At 33.3% G+C, this 17,905-nt stretch overlaps 1 protein-coding gene across 5 annotated transcripts; it reads right to left on the reverse strand.

Moving 5' to 3' along the window:
- Window positions 1-5,566: 5,566 nt before the first annotated feature.
- LOC125201076 (heat stress transcription factor A-3-like) lies at window positions 5,567-8,881 on the reverse strand. Of its 5 annotated transcripts, XM_048098980.2 has the most exons (4): window positions 8,135-8,881; window positions 6,409-7,204; window positions 5,922-5,991; window positions 5,567-5,756 (listed from the first exon to the last, which is right to left on the reverse strand). In XM_048098980.2, the coding sequence occupies exons 1-4, from the start codon at window positions 8,549-8,551 to the stop codon at window positions 5,660-5,662; spliced, it is 1,380 nt and encodes a 459-aa protein (XP_047954937.1). In that variant the 5' UTR covers window positions 8,552-8,881; the 3' UTR covers window positions 5,567-5,659. The 5 variants fall into 5 exon arrangements, with proteins under 5 accessions (XP_047954937.1, XP_088922135.1, XP_047954940.1 ...); XM_089066009.1 differs by having other exon boundaries at window positions 5,567-5,991; window positions 8,135-8,880; XM_048098983.2 differs by having other exon boundaries at window positions 5,567-6,666; window positions 6,766-7,204; window positions 8,135-8,879.
- Between the last annotated feature and the right edge of the window lie 9,024 nt (window positions 8,882-17,905).

Genomic DNA, 17,905 nt, shown 5'->3' on the forward strand with positions numbered 1-17,905 from the left:
TACTTCATTCAAAAACATAATTACTTCATTGAACTAGGTTTTTACTTCATTCCATTCCATTAGGACTTCAAATGCTTTTACGCAAATTTCATTTCTGCAATGTCCACGGAAGAGCTCTAGCTTCAATAAATCAAAACTCCCCTCAATTGTTAAACAAGCGGATTGAGTAATCAAACAAACCGCATCACATTTTCTGCACCAATCTCAATTGTTAAACTCCCCCCAGTAGGTTTCGTTCGATTTTTTCACGCTTGTAGTAATCAGTATGAAGTAATAGTTTAGCTAAATGAAGTAATCACCAGATTGAATGAAGTAATATTAGCATCACTAGGTAGGTTTCGTTCGATTTTTTAACGTTTGTAGTAATAAACAGATCATATGAAGTAATTTATTTCTAGTAGGTATTACTTCATTATGTGCTTTTGAAATGAGATTTTGTTTTACGTCCAAAAATTTAAACAGCAACAAACCATCCTCACTGTATAAACCCCATAACCAATACAAACTCTCCATCACAAAAAAGAAAAAATACAAACTTGCCCAATACAAGAAATCATCCAAAATTGACACACAAGCAAATCTCAATGGGCTGAGCCGTGATTCTGGGCACCACCCATTTGTTAGGCGTGGGGACGGACTGCACAAATGCCCTCATCAGCATGTCACCATGCCTCAACTACATCCCCCAAAACTCTTCATCTCGCTCCTCAAATTTGATTTCTCGCCCAGCTTAGAGTTGGAGGACCCCAACGTTTTCTTCACCTATATACAAGAAACACATAACAACAATTCAAAGTCTGAAACATAGTTTATGTTACATCATTAAAATAGTTTGGAACTTCAAGATTTAGGTTCTTTAGTTCAATAAAAATATAATTCACAGCTAAATATACATACAAAACAGTCAGTTTATATTACTTCATTCCATGAGGTTATTACTTCATCAAATAGCTCAATTGGTTCATTCAATTGTTATTTCTTCACAAAATATGCATACAACACAGTTACTTCATCCCATGAATTTACTACTTCATCAAATAGGTTAGTTAGTTCATTCAATGCTATTTCTTAGCAAAATGGAAGTAGAATTACATAACAAAATACTTCATTAAATAAGATAGTTAACCCATAATGAACTGGATCTTCTACCTAATGAACCAAATTATAAATATAATGAAGTAAAAAGTATTCAGTGCTTGTTAGGTTTGACATTGTAAACATGGATAAAACAAGTAAAGGGATCATGTCACATGGTTGTATGTTGTGTGTAGTAGGGTGATAAAGATTTTTAATCATGTAATTTAGATTTATAACTTGGTTCCATCATCCTTTGGCTCATTATCTATATGCGATCTCACATTTGATCCATGTTGAACTAATATTGATTTAGAAAATGATTCATTACAAGGACAAGCTATTTCATTGTTTGAGATGTATACTTCTGAAAATTCTGATTTTACCTTCTCCATTATATTAGCTTTTAAGTTTTCCATAAGGCTTGCGTAAACACTAAAGTTTGATGGCGATGTAACATCTGTCATTTGTACATTAAGACCCAACCAGTAGTATTATATAAAAAATAGTTCATTCAGTACGATAGTTACTTCATCATGCTGAAATATTACTTCAAACAGAGTTAATAAAAGACAAGGTAAAAAATAGTTCATTCGGTACGATAGTTACTTCATCATACTGAAATATTACTTCGAACAGAGTTAATAAAAGACAAGGTAAAAAATAGTTCATTCAGTACGATAGTTACTTCATCATACTGAAATATTACTTCAAACAGAGTTAATAAAAGGCAAGGTAAAAGATAGTTCATTCAGTACGATAGTTACTTCATTATACTGAAATATTACTTCAAACAGAGTTAATAAATAGTGCATTCAGTATGATAGTTACTTCATCATACTGAAATATTAGTTCAAACAGAGTTAATAAAAGCCAAGTTAAAAAATAGTTCATTCAGTTCTAAAGAAATTCTTGCATTCTTCTTCTTTTGAGACGAATTTTCTCCTATACATAAGAATATAGAATAAATTTACAACATATAGTTCACTAAGAATACTATGTTACTTCATTTAATGTGCAAACAACACATCAGTTAAACATGTTACTTCATTATAATAGTTTATTACTTCATTTTTAGAGTCATTTACTTCATTATAATGTTTTATTACTTCATTTTAGTAATAAAAACCTATTGTATAAGCAGATTATTTATATTACTTCATTATCATAACTTATTACTTTATCTTATCAATTTACTACTTCATTAAAAAGAATATGCACTTCATTTTAATCTGGAAACCACACATCAGTTAAGTTTAATCCTAAAACCCTAAACCTATACAACACAGTATATAGATAGTTCATATTTAGTGTCTATTACTTCATTACAATGCTTTATTACCTCATTTTACGAATTTGCTACTTCATAGGATAATATATTAGTGCTTTAACTTCATTTTATCAAATTACTACTTCATAACAAATATTTTTTATATCTTCTTCCTCATAAATTTTTCTTCCAGTAGCTGTCTTCTTGCGATGATATTTTAGTCCTACATCTGTTTCGATTAAAATCGGAAACAAATTTCAGAATATAATGAAGTAAATTAAGATTAAATATCTGGAAAGCTTAAAAGTGTATTACCTTCATCGGAAGTTCTGGTGTGGCGCAACTGGCTTCCACTATCGCCCGAGGACTTCCTTGTGTCAACCATTTCGATTTTTCCAGAGAAATAGCTTTGAATCGTCTATTTGGAGTAGAAGATGACCGTCAATTTAGAGAAATAAATCAACGTCGATTTGGAGAGAGAAATCAGCGTCGATTTACAGAGAGAAATCAGCGTCGATTTGGAGAAGAGATCCGTCGATTTGGAGAAGAGTTTCGTCGATTTGGAGAAGAAATAGAGTGAGAAGTGAAGAAGGAGAAGAAATAGAGAGAGAAGTGAAGACGAACAATCTGTGAATGCAAACCGCGTGAAGTAAAATTCATCTATTCAAATTTTTTTACCCTACATGTATTTTGACCAAAATACCCCTGGATTGAAGTAAATTAATTACTTAATGAAGGAGTGAAATTATTAAAGTATTGTCTAATCTCATCCATTAAAAACTAAATTTAAGGGTCCTAATTTGGTCTCTAGTTCGGTCTTTAAGGGTGGATTTGTGGTTAATAGGACTCTATATATATATATATAAAGAACGACCGACAACTCTAATAACTTTTGATTTGTGAGTGGAAATACCATATCAATTTTGTTGAACTTTCGTTTTGTTGTACTCTGTTTGGATTTATAATAAACCTATTGTTAAGGATCAATTAAGTAATTATTGTCTAGTAGGGGTGGGTATCGGTCAGTTCGGTTAATAACGAACCGACATGTCGGTTAACCGACCCCAAAATTTCATGAAAAAATTAACCAGAACCGACCCGATCTTCGGTTCAGTTACTTAATTAACCGATCGGTTCTAACCGGTCGGTTATCCGTTATAACCGAACTAACTGAATTAGTTTATACATATGCATGTGTATTTTTAATGTTTAGACACTTGACTTTGAGATATTTGATAGTACACAAATTAAAATAGACTTTTTTTACATTGCAAATTTGCAATATGAGACTTTAACAAAATTTGAAAGTAAATTACAATTTCTTCTTTAGAAGTAAATTACAATTTCTTCTATTATGATAAAAATTAAAACTGTTTATGGTTTTAACTTTTAACTTGTTATCTACTTTTTATTATTATTATTATTATTATTATTATTATTATTATTATTATTATTATTATTATTATTATTATTATTATTATTATACTCCTATTTACAAGCATACATATATTGTTTAGGCTCTTTAATAGATTTAAACTTTAAATGATATAAAATTTGAAAACCTTTCTCTAATAATAGTAAGTGAAAGGTTATCTTATTTTTAAAATAGCAGTATTGCTTAAGCACTTGTTAACTTTGAGAGATCTTATTTTTAAAAATATATTTAGAAACTTTATTGAATTTGAGATATTATAAGTATAATAACTGATAGTACACAAATTAAAATAGACTTTTTGATATTGCAAATTTGCAATATGTGACTTTAACAAAATTTGAAAGTAAATTACAATTTCTTCTATTGTGACAAAGTTTAAAAAGTAAATTACAATTTCTTTTATTATTAATTAAAAATATAATTGAAATTAAAATTGTTTATGGTCTTAACTTTGAACTTTTCATCTATTTTATTATTATTATTATTATTATTATTATTATTATTATTATTATAATTATACTCCTATTTACAAGTAATACATAAATTGTTCTTAAACTTTACGTGATCTCTAATTTAAAAACTTTTCTCCAATAATAAGTGAAGGGTTATTCTATATTTAATTAACATAGTGATGCTTAAGCACTTTATTGACTTTGAGATATAAATTTATAAGTATAATACTATAAGTGATAGTGACACAAATTAAATTGAACTTTTTTGACATTGCAATACGAGACTTGACAAAATTTAGATATAAATTACATTTTCTTCCATTGTGATAAAGTTTGAAAGTAAATTATAATTTTTTCTAGTATTAAATAAACATATAATTGAAATTAAAATTGATTTTTATTCGGTTATCGGTTATAACCGATAACCGACTTAGAGAAAAACGTATAACCGGTACCGAACCGAAAACTATAAATGGGTTCCGGTTCGGTTCCGGTTCCGGAACCGAAAACTGGTCCGGTTCAGTTCTCAGTTAACTGATTAACCGAAAACTGTTTACCCACCCCTGTAGGGGTATATTAGTTATGGATTTAATAAAGATGTAATATAGCGAACGGTGGCTCTGACGAATAATTCACAACTAGCTGTAATGCCAATACATCTATGAGACACTGACTGAACAAATGAACATTTTCTTTATACATGACTTTGTATTTATGGCAACAACAACAAGTATCATTTATTTATTTATGTTGTCAATTTTAACATCCTGAACTTTTTTTCTGGCAAGACAATTTGAAGCCTAATGAGAAGGCTATTAGCTTTGGGTTGTATATGAAGGCTATTAGCTTTGGGTCGTATTTGAAGGCTATCATTAGCTTCCATGGGTGTAATATAGTCAATATGCAACAATTGAAAAATGAGAAGTACTCTATTAATATGAAATAATCTTACACATGGTCTAAATGTCATGTTAAATCCAACAAGGCAACGATTAATCCTTCTAAAACATTGTAGGAGTAGTAAATACATTCTTAACTGTGGATTTAGTAAAATCTTTTGCAATTGAACAATCAAAAATGAATTTCTGAATCATCTATGATTATTTAATTAATTGAACTAAACTCAATCTTTGTTTAGCTGATTATAAATATTGATTTTAGATTATGAGATTTACTTATTCTCACCATAATCCTAATTATGATCAAGAGTTGACGCTGTCCGCACCCAAATTCACGTTTAGTGTTTCACATCTTGATAACAATGGAAAATAATACTAGTATTACACTTATATTTCAACACTAACAACGGAATTCAAAATGTTACATGACCAAACCTTCATAATCAATAAATCAACTTCATATTCTTCAACATACCAACGAAAATACATGCGTCAATTGAACATGGTTTCAACATCGTGTAAACACAATCTACACGAAAATACATGCGTAAATGGATAATAGATTCCCCGTTTTCTGCTTTGGGTTTCTCCTCTCCACGTTTGCTTGCCTCAAAACACTGCAGATTCTGTTCGCAGCTTATCTACGTGCATTTTTATACTCGAGATGCAACAAGGGCAAATCAACGTATTCAATCCATCAAAGCATGTATATGATTGAGTGATATGGAAGAATAAAGAAATGCAATCAAATACTGATGGATGAAGATGAAAACACTTCAAAATTTGCTCACCTTTGGTAAAGACTGTTGCAGCAGCTTCTTCTCGTGCCCTGTCGCATGTGCTTGCCCCGTGCGCCCACAGCTTAAAACAGAGGTGCATTAGTAGGATTATGCAAAAGCTCATAACAGTTGCATATATGAGAAACTAAAAAAAATGAAACAATGAATATGGGAAAATAATTGAGGCCAATGACAAATGCTAAAAAGCAGGAGTACTAGTTATAATAATGATGATATTATTTTATGGTCCATCAAATGAATTTAACTATACTATGAAGAAGGATCCAAGAGAAATCTCACGGATCCAACTTCTTAGAATAATCATCTCTATTTTGTTGGCCTTCGTTATCTAACTCGCTAAAAGGAGAGTCTTGGTTCAACCACTTGTCAATTCCCGAACTTCCTGCTCTCTGCAGTGAACCTATGTTCCAAACATCTGATATTTCTGGCGTGTTGTAACTGCTAACATTACCCCACAACTCAGCGGAACTAGACATACCAGCACTTGCTCCAAATCCCATGCTCCAAAGACCCTCCTCAATGGCCATAGTCTGAGTTTCTGTGGTTGAGAATTCAGGAGTCGTCTTCTCCTGCACAAAGTCCTCTGGAAACGACATGAAATATTCGGGACCTGCAACAACACCCTTGCCTTTAAGAACTGCTTCGCTGGGCTCTGGATCACTGAGGAATTCATCCATCCTTGCATATTCACTTAGTGAAGTATCGTCAATCCCAAATGACACGTCTTCTATCATACCTTGCAAGGGAGGACAGGGAAGTTGTTTGGGCATGAAAGGATTGCCAAGCTCATCTTGGCAGCTCACAATCTGCTGTTTGGGGGATGAATCAGACGTACCAGACTCGTGCGCATGATGTTTCACAAATTTCCTCGTTGTCCTTGGGGAGGTGAGGCTTTTTTGTTGCCTCATCTGCTGAAAGCGAGTTAGAAAAGCTGGGTTCTGAAAGATTTTTCCTAAGAATGAGACCATCTGCTTCTGCCTTTTCTCTGCTGTCTGGAGCTTCTCGTTAACCATTTCCATATGCTTAACTGTACCACGCTGCTGATGCTGCAATTCGACCACCTCCTGCATCATCGAATGCCTCTCTTTCCTCAGACGTTCCATTTCACCTCCCAATTCAACTCTGCCTGCCTCATCAGACAATCCAGCCGAGCTTCCAGTATGCTGAGGATGTAGCGATTTGCGCCTTTGGATATTTTTCAACAGATGCCTCTGCCCTCTCAAGAATCCCTCATTTGCAAACTCCCACTTATCTGCATCAATTTTGCGAAATCCCTGCGCAACGTAAACAAAAAATTACACACCCGAAACCCATTCCCAATAACCACAAGAAAAGCTTAAATATGCACAAAACATATGCATAGGTCCCCAACGTCCATACACCATCTGCATCATGATACAAGTAATGAGATCAGTACAAGTTTATATCCACGCATGATTTCATGCAAGAAGTCAGTCACATTCACAATCCCAAGTAAATCTTGCACAAAAAGCTTATCTTCTACCTGTGACGAGATGGGCACTCCAGCTCCTCTACTCATTTGGAGGAGGAGGTAGAGCATAATGTGAAGTAGTGTTAGTTCACAATATGATTCTACACCATGGTTCAATCATTTACAGCAGCTGTTACAGTCTCAATATAGAATATTCATCCAAGGAAATAGATACACAAGGTGTGAAAGGTTTTGGTATTATCTATACAAAAGCCTTTGCTTTCCATTACAGATTATATCACCAAAAAAAGGTTCTTCTTGTTATTTAGCAATATATGATGGCAGAATTAACATACACACATACATATATACAGATATCCCTGAAATTAAGTTAAAAATATGAGCAAAATCCACATTGCTCATTCCAATGCAGGGGCAAGGTCCAAAGAACACAGCAACCACTGCACACGAAGAGAGAATATCATCCAGCTCAAGATATCAACATCAAGAATTAGGAATACAAATTGTCTCCGAATTATATAAATCTCATTACAAATTACATCTCATTACAGAAAGTCCTTGTTGCAGAATGTGGCTATATACAATTTTCCAGAAACATCAAAATAGAAAAAGAAAAAAAAAAATACATAAAGAAGAAGAAGAAAGAAACAGGAAGGATTTACATAGAAAATTTTGCATAAACAGATATAATCAGCTAAAATCAATGAAATCGCAAAACAGCATCCGATACAGAAATGAAATCAATACCCACATATGTATTGAGCTGACGCACAAAACTGGAGAAATTGTTGTGCTTGAAATTTCTTGGTAAGACCATCCTGGCAAATTCAACAGGATCCCACACCACAAAGCTATCGCCTCTTGCACCCCAAGCAATGATCTTATCCAACGAAGGATCGTCCACCAAATCAAACGTCTTGCTCAGAAACGGCGGAATTGGAGTTTCATACAGAGACTCCAACGGCTGAGGGGCACTCCCGATGTCCGGTTTGGACTCAAATTGGGCCTCGAAGTTCATGAAAGGAGACAACGGCGGCGGCTCTAGAGGCAGAGACTCTGTCGAGAAAGGAAATGACGGCGGAGTTGGGAACACCGCCGTAACAGGTGGTTCGTCGCCGGAAGTGAAACAGGGCATTGGAAGAGTGCGAGGGCGGTCATCAGGGTTCATTACGGTTTTGGCTCAAATGGCAAGATTTTTGAAGCAGGAGAAAAAAATATCGGAACGCGGAGAAATGGTCGGCAAAAATGTAGGTGGGGCTGAGGTATATATAGGTATTGCCCATCCCCAAATAAAGAAAAGAAAAAGGGAAGAGAAAAAATCAGGAATTTTTGCATAAGGCGGTGGAGCTACGCGGTTTCGACTCATTTTCCAGTTCTTGTGTGTGTAAATCGCACAAAAGAGTATAGATACCGAGTGTGGGGTCGAGGAAGACGAGATATTTTGTGGGAATTTGGATCTGGGCTTCTTTAACTGGACTGTTGAAGGTTTGAATTTCGTAGGCGGCGTCACCTGATATGAAGATTTGAGATTTTGTGTTTGTTTCGACCAATCAAAATTTGGTCAGAATTGAAGAAAAATCTGTTTTTTCTTTCTTTTTTTTTTAAATTTTTTATTTTATTTTTATTTTTCTGGTGTGGGTTTAAACTTCCAGATTAAGTAACTTATTTAACTGTGGTGTGCCTGGTGCGTGTGGGAATTCAGCTAGTGGTCCAATCCACACGTGCTATATTGGACATGATTTAGAGAGATTACGATCTTACCGCCTCTTATTCTATGTGTATTATAATTACAGCCTTAAACAGAATAGTAATTAGTTTTCTTAATTAATAAGATTACATTGGCATTGGATTAAGAATATTTATTGTGATCATGGTCTCTATACTCTATTAACAATTTTAAGAAAAATATATACTTACATTCGCCTTTTAAAAAATTTGTAATTAGTGACTGATGTAAAAATAAATTTTAGCATGGATCTCACTAAATTTTTTCATACGGAAAAGCATATATAAACTCTATTTGTCCAAAAAAAGTATGTACTATTTTCTTTTTAATCTGTTTCTAAAGACTATGCACTTTCTAATTTTAGAAAGATTTTCTCTCTAATGAGGTGGAACTCATTCTCTGCTAAAAATACTTTAATAATTTTATTATTTGTATCTTTCTTACTTTATCAATTATGCATTAAAACTGATGTCCAATCAAAAGTGTATATTCTTATGGAGCGGAGGGAGTATATATTAAAAAAATCACAATAATCAAAATTATAAAAATGTATAAATATCTTCTAACTAAGCAAAATTTATTAGTAATGTAAACTTTTAGAGTATAAATTTATTTTCTCTCAGAATTCAAGAGAAATTCCCAATAGTTGAATAAATCACAAAATACCATGTAAATAAAAATTACAAATCTAAATTACTTCCTTCGTCCGCAATTAAGAGTCCCGCTCACTTTTGCGCACCCGTTTTACAAAAAAAAAAATAGTTAAAATAGAGAAATGGTAAAGTAAGAGAGAGAATAATGTTGACAAGAGTCTTCTCAACATTATTTTCTCTTTTACTTTACTATTTCTTCACTTTAACTATTTTTTATCATTTTTATAAAATAGGTGCTCAAAAGTGACCGGGACTCCTAATCGCGGACTGGGGAAGTATCTAATACACTGTGATTGATTGTCGTTTGAAATTTGTTAAGAAGACAAGTTGTAATTCCCATTTGAAATTTTTGGGAGAAAGATTCGAATTTCTTTTGTTCATTGTTAGGAATAAATTTAAATGGAATAGAGCTGAATACGATAAAACCCTTTTCAGTTTTCAACAAATTACTTTTAAGTTTTAAATAAAAATTTAGGAAACAGTTTAAAAAGTTTGATAAATTAACTTTAAAATGTATTGAAAATTTAAAGAATATTTGTACAGCTAAATCGTGCCACCGTTTAAGTAGGGATTGACTTTTTCCATGTTTAGTAGCTCTGAAATTTTTCGGCAGACCCAGTAGAAAATAATCGGGTTTCACTCGAATTGGGATAACTATAAGCAACTGAGGCAAATCACTATCGGCTGAATTGGATATCTATCACAAAACATCTACCAAACAGAGGGTTATGCGGTTTCTTAATTTATGTAATCTTCTACCAAACAAAAATACTATCCCAATCATGTGAAAAGCTTCCTATGTGAAAAGGGTTTCAGCGAACCAATCATACCCTCGTTTAAGTTCATCAACTCTTATTGATTTCATCTTCTTCCTCTTCCCAATTCTATGCCACAACCATTGTTCTAAGAAGTTTTCTCTGCAATTTTAGTTTTCAGCCCCTTCTTCTTATTAAACCTCTGATAAGTTAAGACTTCAAAGATATTATCTTAGTGGGGCTGAAGGTAGTTTCTAACTTTTTTGAAATTTTGGACAGTAGAAATTTATTAAAATAAATGTTTGGGAGAGGCTTAAGCCCCTCATCTGCTCCACTGATTTTAATTTGTTTTGATTTGTTTTGTTTTCAAAAATTACAAATTTTCTATTTTAGAAAACTTTAATCTTTCTAATTAATATTATATCACTCAATCTCCACCCACTTACATGATTGGTAGGTAGTAAAAGTCCATACACACACATAAAAGCTCAAAAAAGGTGGAGCCGTATAAGCTTGTCGACTGCTTGGTAGAGGGCTAGGAAATCAGACGACCCAGCATAAAATCGTCGGATCTCGCGGATCTCCACGATAAATTCGGCGTTCCTTGCAATTCACTATCACATATTTTTTGTGGTATTACGTTTTCCTCTTTTCGCCGAGTTGTGAGTTTTGAATTTGTTGAAGATCTGTACAGCACCAAGGCAGTCCGGGAGAGTGGTCTTCCTGATGATATCATAGACAATGAGCGCGCCGACGGTGGCGCCACGGTAGTAGGCGGAGGTGACGACGCGGAAGCGCTCCTGGCTGCCAGACCTGCGCCTTGACCTCCTTGCCGTAGACCTGGACCACCTGCGTCTGGAACTCCACTCCTATGGTGGCTTTGGAGTTGTGGTCGAACTCGTCCCTGGCGAAGCGCGAGAGTAGATTGGATTTCCCCGCAGATAAATCTCCGATCACAACTATCTTGAAGAGATACTCAGCGCCAAATGTGCAGAGACGCAAGGAAGAAGGAGGGCGAGAGGGTCATTCGTCTTGTAAAAGGAAGGCCAAATCGGGAATCACAAGTTTAGTGTGAGGATCCAGTACCAAACAATGGATTAAGCCCAAAAAGATTGCTATCAAACACCATTAATGTCACACCTCAACCCCCCTTTCGCATGTATACTTGTAATAAATAAATACAAATTTGAATAAAGAAATCATATATTAATTACATCACCGTCCAAAAGCCATAATTAAAAAAAATCTCTCATGTATTAGGCTTCAACACATAAAACCATAAACATCAACTATCATAAACAATTTCATATCTATATGTATATGCCTCTTTGTTCAATTTATTATTTTGTGACAAATCAAGTCTGGTATCTGTCCGGGATTCCTCTATGACCCGAAGGTCCCTCTGTAATTGGACTCATTGGTCCCTCTATGACCCGAAGGTCCCTCTGTAATTGGACTCATTAGTCCCTCTATGACCCGAAGGTCCCTCTGTAATTGGACGCATAGGTCCCTCTATGACCCGAAGGTCCCTCTGTATTTGACCCGAAGGTCCTTCTATATATATATATATATATATATATATAGAGGGGTGTACTAGTATAACAACTAATTTTAAAGTTACAACGTACATCCAACCACGTGCTGCCACATGGCATGAAAAATGCAATATTGTATACAGAAAAATGCAATACGCATTTGTAGAAGCTATAAATGAATTTCGGCAGATTGCATTTTTGTTATATGCAGATTGCATTTTTTATTGTTAAGTTTTGCATTTTAGATATTGACTGTTTAAATTGCATTTTATATATAGACGGATTGCATTTTTATATGTGAAAATGCAAAACTTAACAATAAAAAATGCAATTTATGTGAAAATGCAAAACTCAACACTATAAAATACAATTTACGTACAACAAAAATGCAATCTGCGAAAATACATGTACAACTAGATTGCATTTTTGTATTTAAAATATTGCATGTTTTGTGCCAAATGGCAGCACCAGATTGTGACTCTAAATAAGGGGGCACCCTAGTGCTCCCCTATATATATATATATATATATATATATATATATAGGGAGATGATCAAAATAAGAATGCATTTAAATCCAAAAATGCAGCCCAAATCTTGGCCCTAAGATTAGATGATCTAATGGTCAATAATTAACCAAAAATACGGAAGGTCATAATTAAGTTTTAGGTCATATTATAAGATTTGGGTTTATGTCATATTAAGATCATTTTAGGTCATGCTTTGTTAGCATGACCGAAAAATAAACTAACTATGACCTAAAAATGCCCTACGTATGACTTTGTTCTACGTTTCTGTATTTAAATCTGGTCTTCATAGATCAAAACCCTATATATATATATATATATATATATATATATATATATATTTCCAAATCCAAGGCAAGACCGTCACAAATCCTCTTTAATCATATGATTCACGTACTTTCAATAATATCATATGGAAAACTTATCAACTCTATCAATTGCAAATCCATATCATATTCCACAAAACCATTCCTATACCGTATAAAATATATGCATTGCACCACTTACATATTCATATAGTTCATCAATAATTCCAATACTATAGATAAACATATTAACTGCACAAATAACATACCCACATCATATTACACCAATAACAACCATATTAGGTTCACTCATATAATTTAAATATTCATTCTAATTCAACATATAGCAATAATCATATAAAATATATAAATTAAAATATATTTTATACCCACCTAATTATATAAAATATATAAATTAAAATATATTTTATACCCACCTAATTATAAGTGATAATAAAATTGACTTCTGATTTCATCTCTTATTCACAAAACTCGATTCCTTCGAAAACCTCAAAATTTCTCTCGTATTCTTTATCATGTTTTACTACTGGATCATATTTGCCTAACTGATATTTTCTTTCTTGAATCCTTCTTAATTTTCTTTCCGTTCCCCTCTTCCTCAATAATTCCCTAACAACATATGTGTATGCTATATATATAGTCTATCTACGACAGTCGGCTGCTATTTTGAAATTACATCTTACAAGTGTCTTCTAATTCTCTTTCTATTCATTTACGTGTACATCACCTGAAGTATGATTAAATATGAGTCATCAAAGTAAATATTAGAATAATCAAATAAGATATTTAAGTAATTCGAATATATAAAATAAGTGCCGCCATAAATAGTTTATTTTTATTATATTAAAAATCAACACATATTCACATGTATAAATATAGCCTACTACAATTTGGCTATTCTTATTCTACACGTACATGTATTATATTTTTCTAGTATGTATCTTTATTCTAAAGTTCATATATACATATATTTTGTACTCCCTACTTTACAAATACTAATCCTATATGCGTATAATATATGCATTTTAACTATATAAAATGTATAATATCACTTGCAATAACAATAATAATACTCGAAAGACAATAAAAATTACATAATTATACAAATTGATGTATGATTTGGGTAGGGATGTCACGATTAAAGCCCGGAAAAATTATCTACAGTTCAGGAAAATAACGTTAACTGGGAAATGAATAAAAGCCCAAAATTGCTACCAATCATGCCCTTACCATACTTCATCCATGTTTTTCTTTATCTCTTTCCACCAACATTTATGTCAAATAGTCTATATTGTTTGTTTAATACTTTGTAGTTTATCATTTTGTGTTTTTTTTTTACAAATTTTGTCATAAAAATTTGTTGTAATATTTATTACAAAGAATATTTTCAATAAAAACAATATGAAAACATAATGTTGTGGTTGGAATATCATTAATAAATTACCAAAAAAGAGGTATGTTTGGAAGGGGAGAATACTGAAAATGTACAAGAAAGAAAAATTAATTAAATATTAAAAGAGTGGTTAGTTGAGTGGTATACTGAATCTTTGATAAACATGAGTTAATGGATATTCATGAAACTAAAAATCATAATCTTTAATTAATCTTTTTTTTTCAAGACTATTTTCAAAAGTGAGTTGCTTGTCCAACCACATTCGTCTCACTCTCTCTCATTGCAGTTCTAGAAATCTTATTTTAGAGGGTGCCACTCCTCTTTCTTTATCTTTTTTGCTTGAGTTTGTTTGCTGTTTTTACAAACTGATTGTGAATTCGTGACGCTTTCTTCTTTATCAGTTGTGTTTCAAGATTTTTAAACAAGTCAAATCAGACTTTTCCAGTACCCTATTGCTCGAGACCAGACACTCGGTGCGGGTAATTGAGGTGTTATAAAATATATCAGTACATGTTATCAGGTGCACATTTCTCCGATTTTCAAGTTCGAGTATCCATTTTTTCGATCATGTATCGGATAAGTTTGGATTTGCACGTGTTTAGAGATAAGAATTGTTCGGTATTTGTATACATTTGGTCGTTAAAAGGGCATTAATATATCGTATTCTCTATATTATGGTATTTTGACCGTTTTGTGTGAGATGTGCAAGAAAACATGTGAAAACGAGCCAAAAACACATTTATCACTCAAGGTAAGGTGGACAAATGAAGGAAGTAAGAATGTCGACATTAATTAGGCTGCCAAGAAAATCTCAAAATCCTACTTAAAATCCACCATTCTTTTCGTTATCGAAAGAGCTTCGCGTGGTTATCTTGCAGGTGTCAATCGGGTCCGGTAGAGAAAGTTATGGCTGTTTTACAGATACTGCGCAATTCCAGCGATTCGCCGACTTGCAAGTCAGCGAGCCGCGGGAACATGCACAGACGAATTCAACTCAGATTCGGAGTTTTGCGTATAAAAGAGCACCAAACACGACTCCAAACACATCAATTCATACCCAAAACACCGAACATCCGTCCTAGAGCAAGATGAAGACATCCGAAAGACTTTAATCAATCAACGATTTGAAGACTTCCATCCGTTCAGCTCTTCTCCGTGACATCCATTCTCCTGTTATTCATGTTTTAATTATTTTCTATTGAATATTTTGCTAGAATTCTTTTGAACATGAGTAGCTAAATACTTTTGTAGTATTTTTGGTGAAGACTGTTAGTTTATGTTTTGATTTATTCAATTAAACCGTTTTACCTAGCTCTTGTGGTTGTTTTGATTGTTCTTGTACTTTCACTTTTCTTTTGCCTGACCAACATCGTAACTATGCCCGTTTAACTAGGTTAATAGAGAGATTACTAGTTTCACGTGGTTAAGGGAATGATTACAACACAATGGTTTATCCGCAGTCAAGAGAGGGTACCCTTTGTGTGGGCTTGGGTCGTAGGAGCTAAAGGAGTTAGAGCCTAACCAATTAAAATGAGATTTAGATAGTTATAATCTAATTTATTGGGTAAGTACACTCGAGAGAGGGTTTATCCTAAGGTCGCGACTTTCCTACGAACATTCAACCCTAGAGACACAAAATATGTAATAGGTTTAATTAATTGAATTAAGACATAGACTTGTACGTTGGTTGGATCTATAAGCTCTTCTTTTTTTTCTTCTTTCTATATTTTACCAAACCCAAATTGTCTATTGTTTTGTTTACTTATTAATTATTTTAGAATTAGAAAAATCTTTTTCTTTCATTTAGATAGTGAACGATTATAATTCAAGGCACTCAAGTGCTAATTAGTCCCATATGGATACGATACTCTAGCTTGCTTAATACTACTGCAATATATCCGTACACTTGCGGAATGTTGTTTGCACAAGTTTAGATGAATTAGTACCCACAAATAACTAATTGGACAACCCTACGAATATCATTCAACATTTGATAGAATAGGTTTTAAGAAAATGGTAGTGATAAATGTACATAAATTATATATATATATAATTGAAATTTTTAATATTTCACAGTGAAAATCGATGTATAAATATCATTCAACATTTGATGAAATAGGTTTCACATTAAAATCGATTTATAAATTTTTAATATTTCACATTGCGAATAATTTAGGAAAATAAAATAAAATTTTAACTTAAATATTTGCATATTATTTTTTTTTATTAAAGTAATATTATATATTTAATTTGAATAAGTTTAAAATTATATTTGTCAAGACCGCCCTTCTAGGGTATAATAAATGCGGGCGATCACGACCTAGGCGGACTTAAATGCAACAAAGAACATAGGCTAGGGTTTCATAAAAAGGGTTTGACCAAAGTATTTAATGAACAATTAAATCAATAAAAGTAACGACTTAGCAATGAAATCCAATGAAGAATAAATATCAAAATTTATGCTCAAAACGACAGAGGCTTATTGTGATCCAAAATGTATTATGTCTCAATATTCTAAACAAGCAGAATTAGTTTCAAACTCAATCAAACGATAAGAAGTTTCATGTTTCAGCGGAAGCATCCATGAGAAGAGTGAAGTCATGTATGAAGACAAAACTACACTCGGAGTTTCAAAATGACCACATATTATTCAATTAACTTGCTCAACACCGCCAACCGCTCGTCGCTGCTCAGCCTGCACATAAGGAATACGCATGCAGGGCTGAGTACTATAAAAATACTTAGTGACTTATGCCGAAAATAGTTTTATCAAAATACTATTTATCATGCCATTTTCAAGTGTCCATCGGGGTTTTATCTTTAGAAAGGCCCGAGGCACCAAAACATTTCCTTCGTTCAAAATTCACGGTCGCACAACCATTTTTTTCTCATCGACGTTTACTATCCTCATTCTACATGACAAGGAATGCGGCCGCAAACCAGGTCACTAGACCGGCCAACCCGTACGCCGGCACACGGTCTAACATTGGTGTACACTAATCCAAGTAGAGTTTGCGGCTCTACGAGGATCCGAATTCGATTTAATTAATAGTGGCAGATCCACAAGGGATAGGCACGACAAAACAAATCACGACATGATAAACACAGATTTCATTCTCATCAATAAAGATTTAGGACGTTGTCCTTATTTTAAAAGAAAAGCCCACCTCGACTGCTTAGATCTCGAGTACGCTCTTCCCTTTGCTATCACGCTGAGAGCGCGAGTTATCACCTTTAAATTATGTGTATCACAAATCAGTCTCAATCATCGACTCAAAATCATGCATGTCCCCAACGTTTCCCTTTTCCCATCGATTCATTTTATATTATCATTCAAAATCAAGACATGCTCATCATATCAATTTTATTCGCACTACGACTCCAGATCTATCATCAAATCATGTCACGCATGAGTGTTCTTCCACACACATCACACGCACACACAAACACACACGCACGCACATTGATGCACACACATACACACGCACATCACTTCTCATTCATCAATTGATTCCCCTTTCACTCGATCTATATGCGTGAGGGTTCAAGAACACCAATTAATCAGTTAGATGAACAAAGATAGATCAAATACATCTTCTTGATAGAAAC

The sequence above is a fragment of the Salvia hispanica genome, chromosome 2 (assembly GCF_029641045.1).
Source record: "Salvia hispanica isolate PSC_SH4W2 chromosome 2, Shi_PSC_v1, whole genome shotgun sequence".
NCBI classification, from domain to species: Eukaryota; Viridiplantae; Streptophyta; class Magnoliopsida; order Lamiales; family Lamiaceae; genus Salvia; species Salvia hispanica.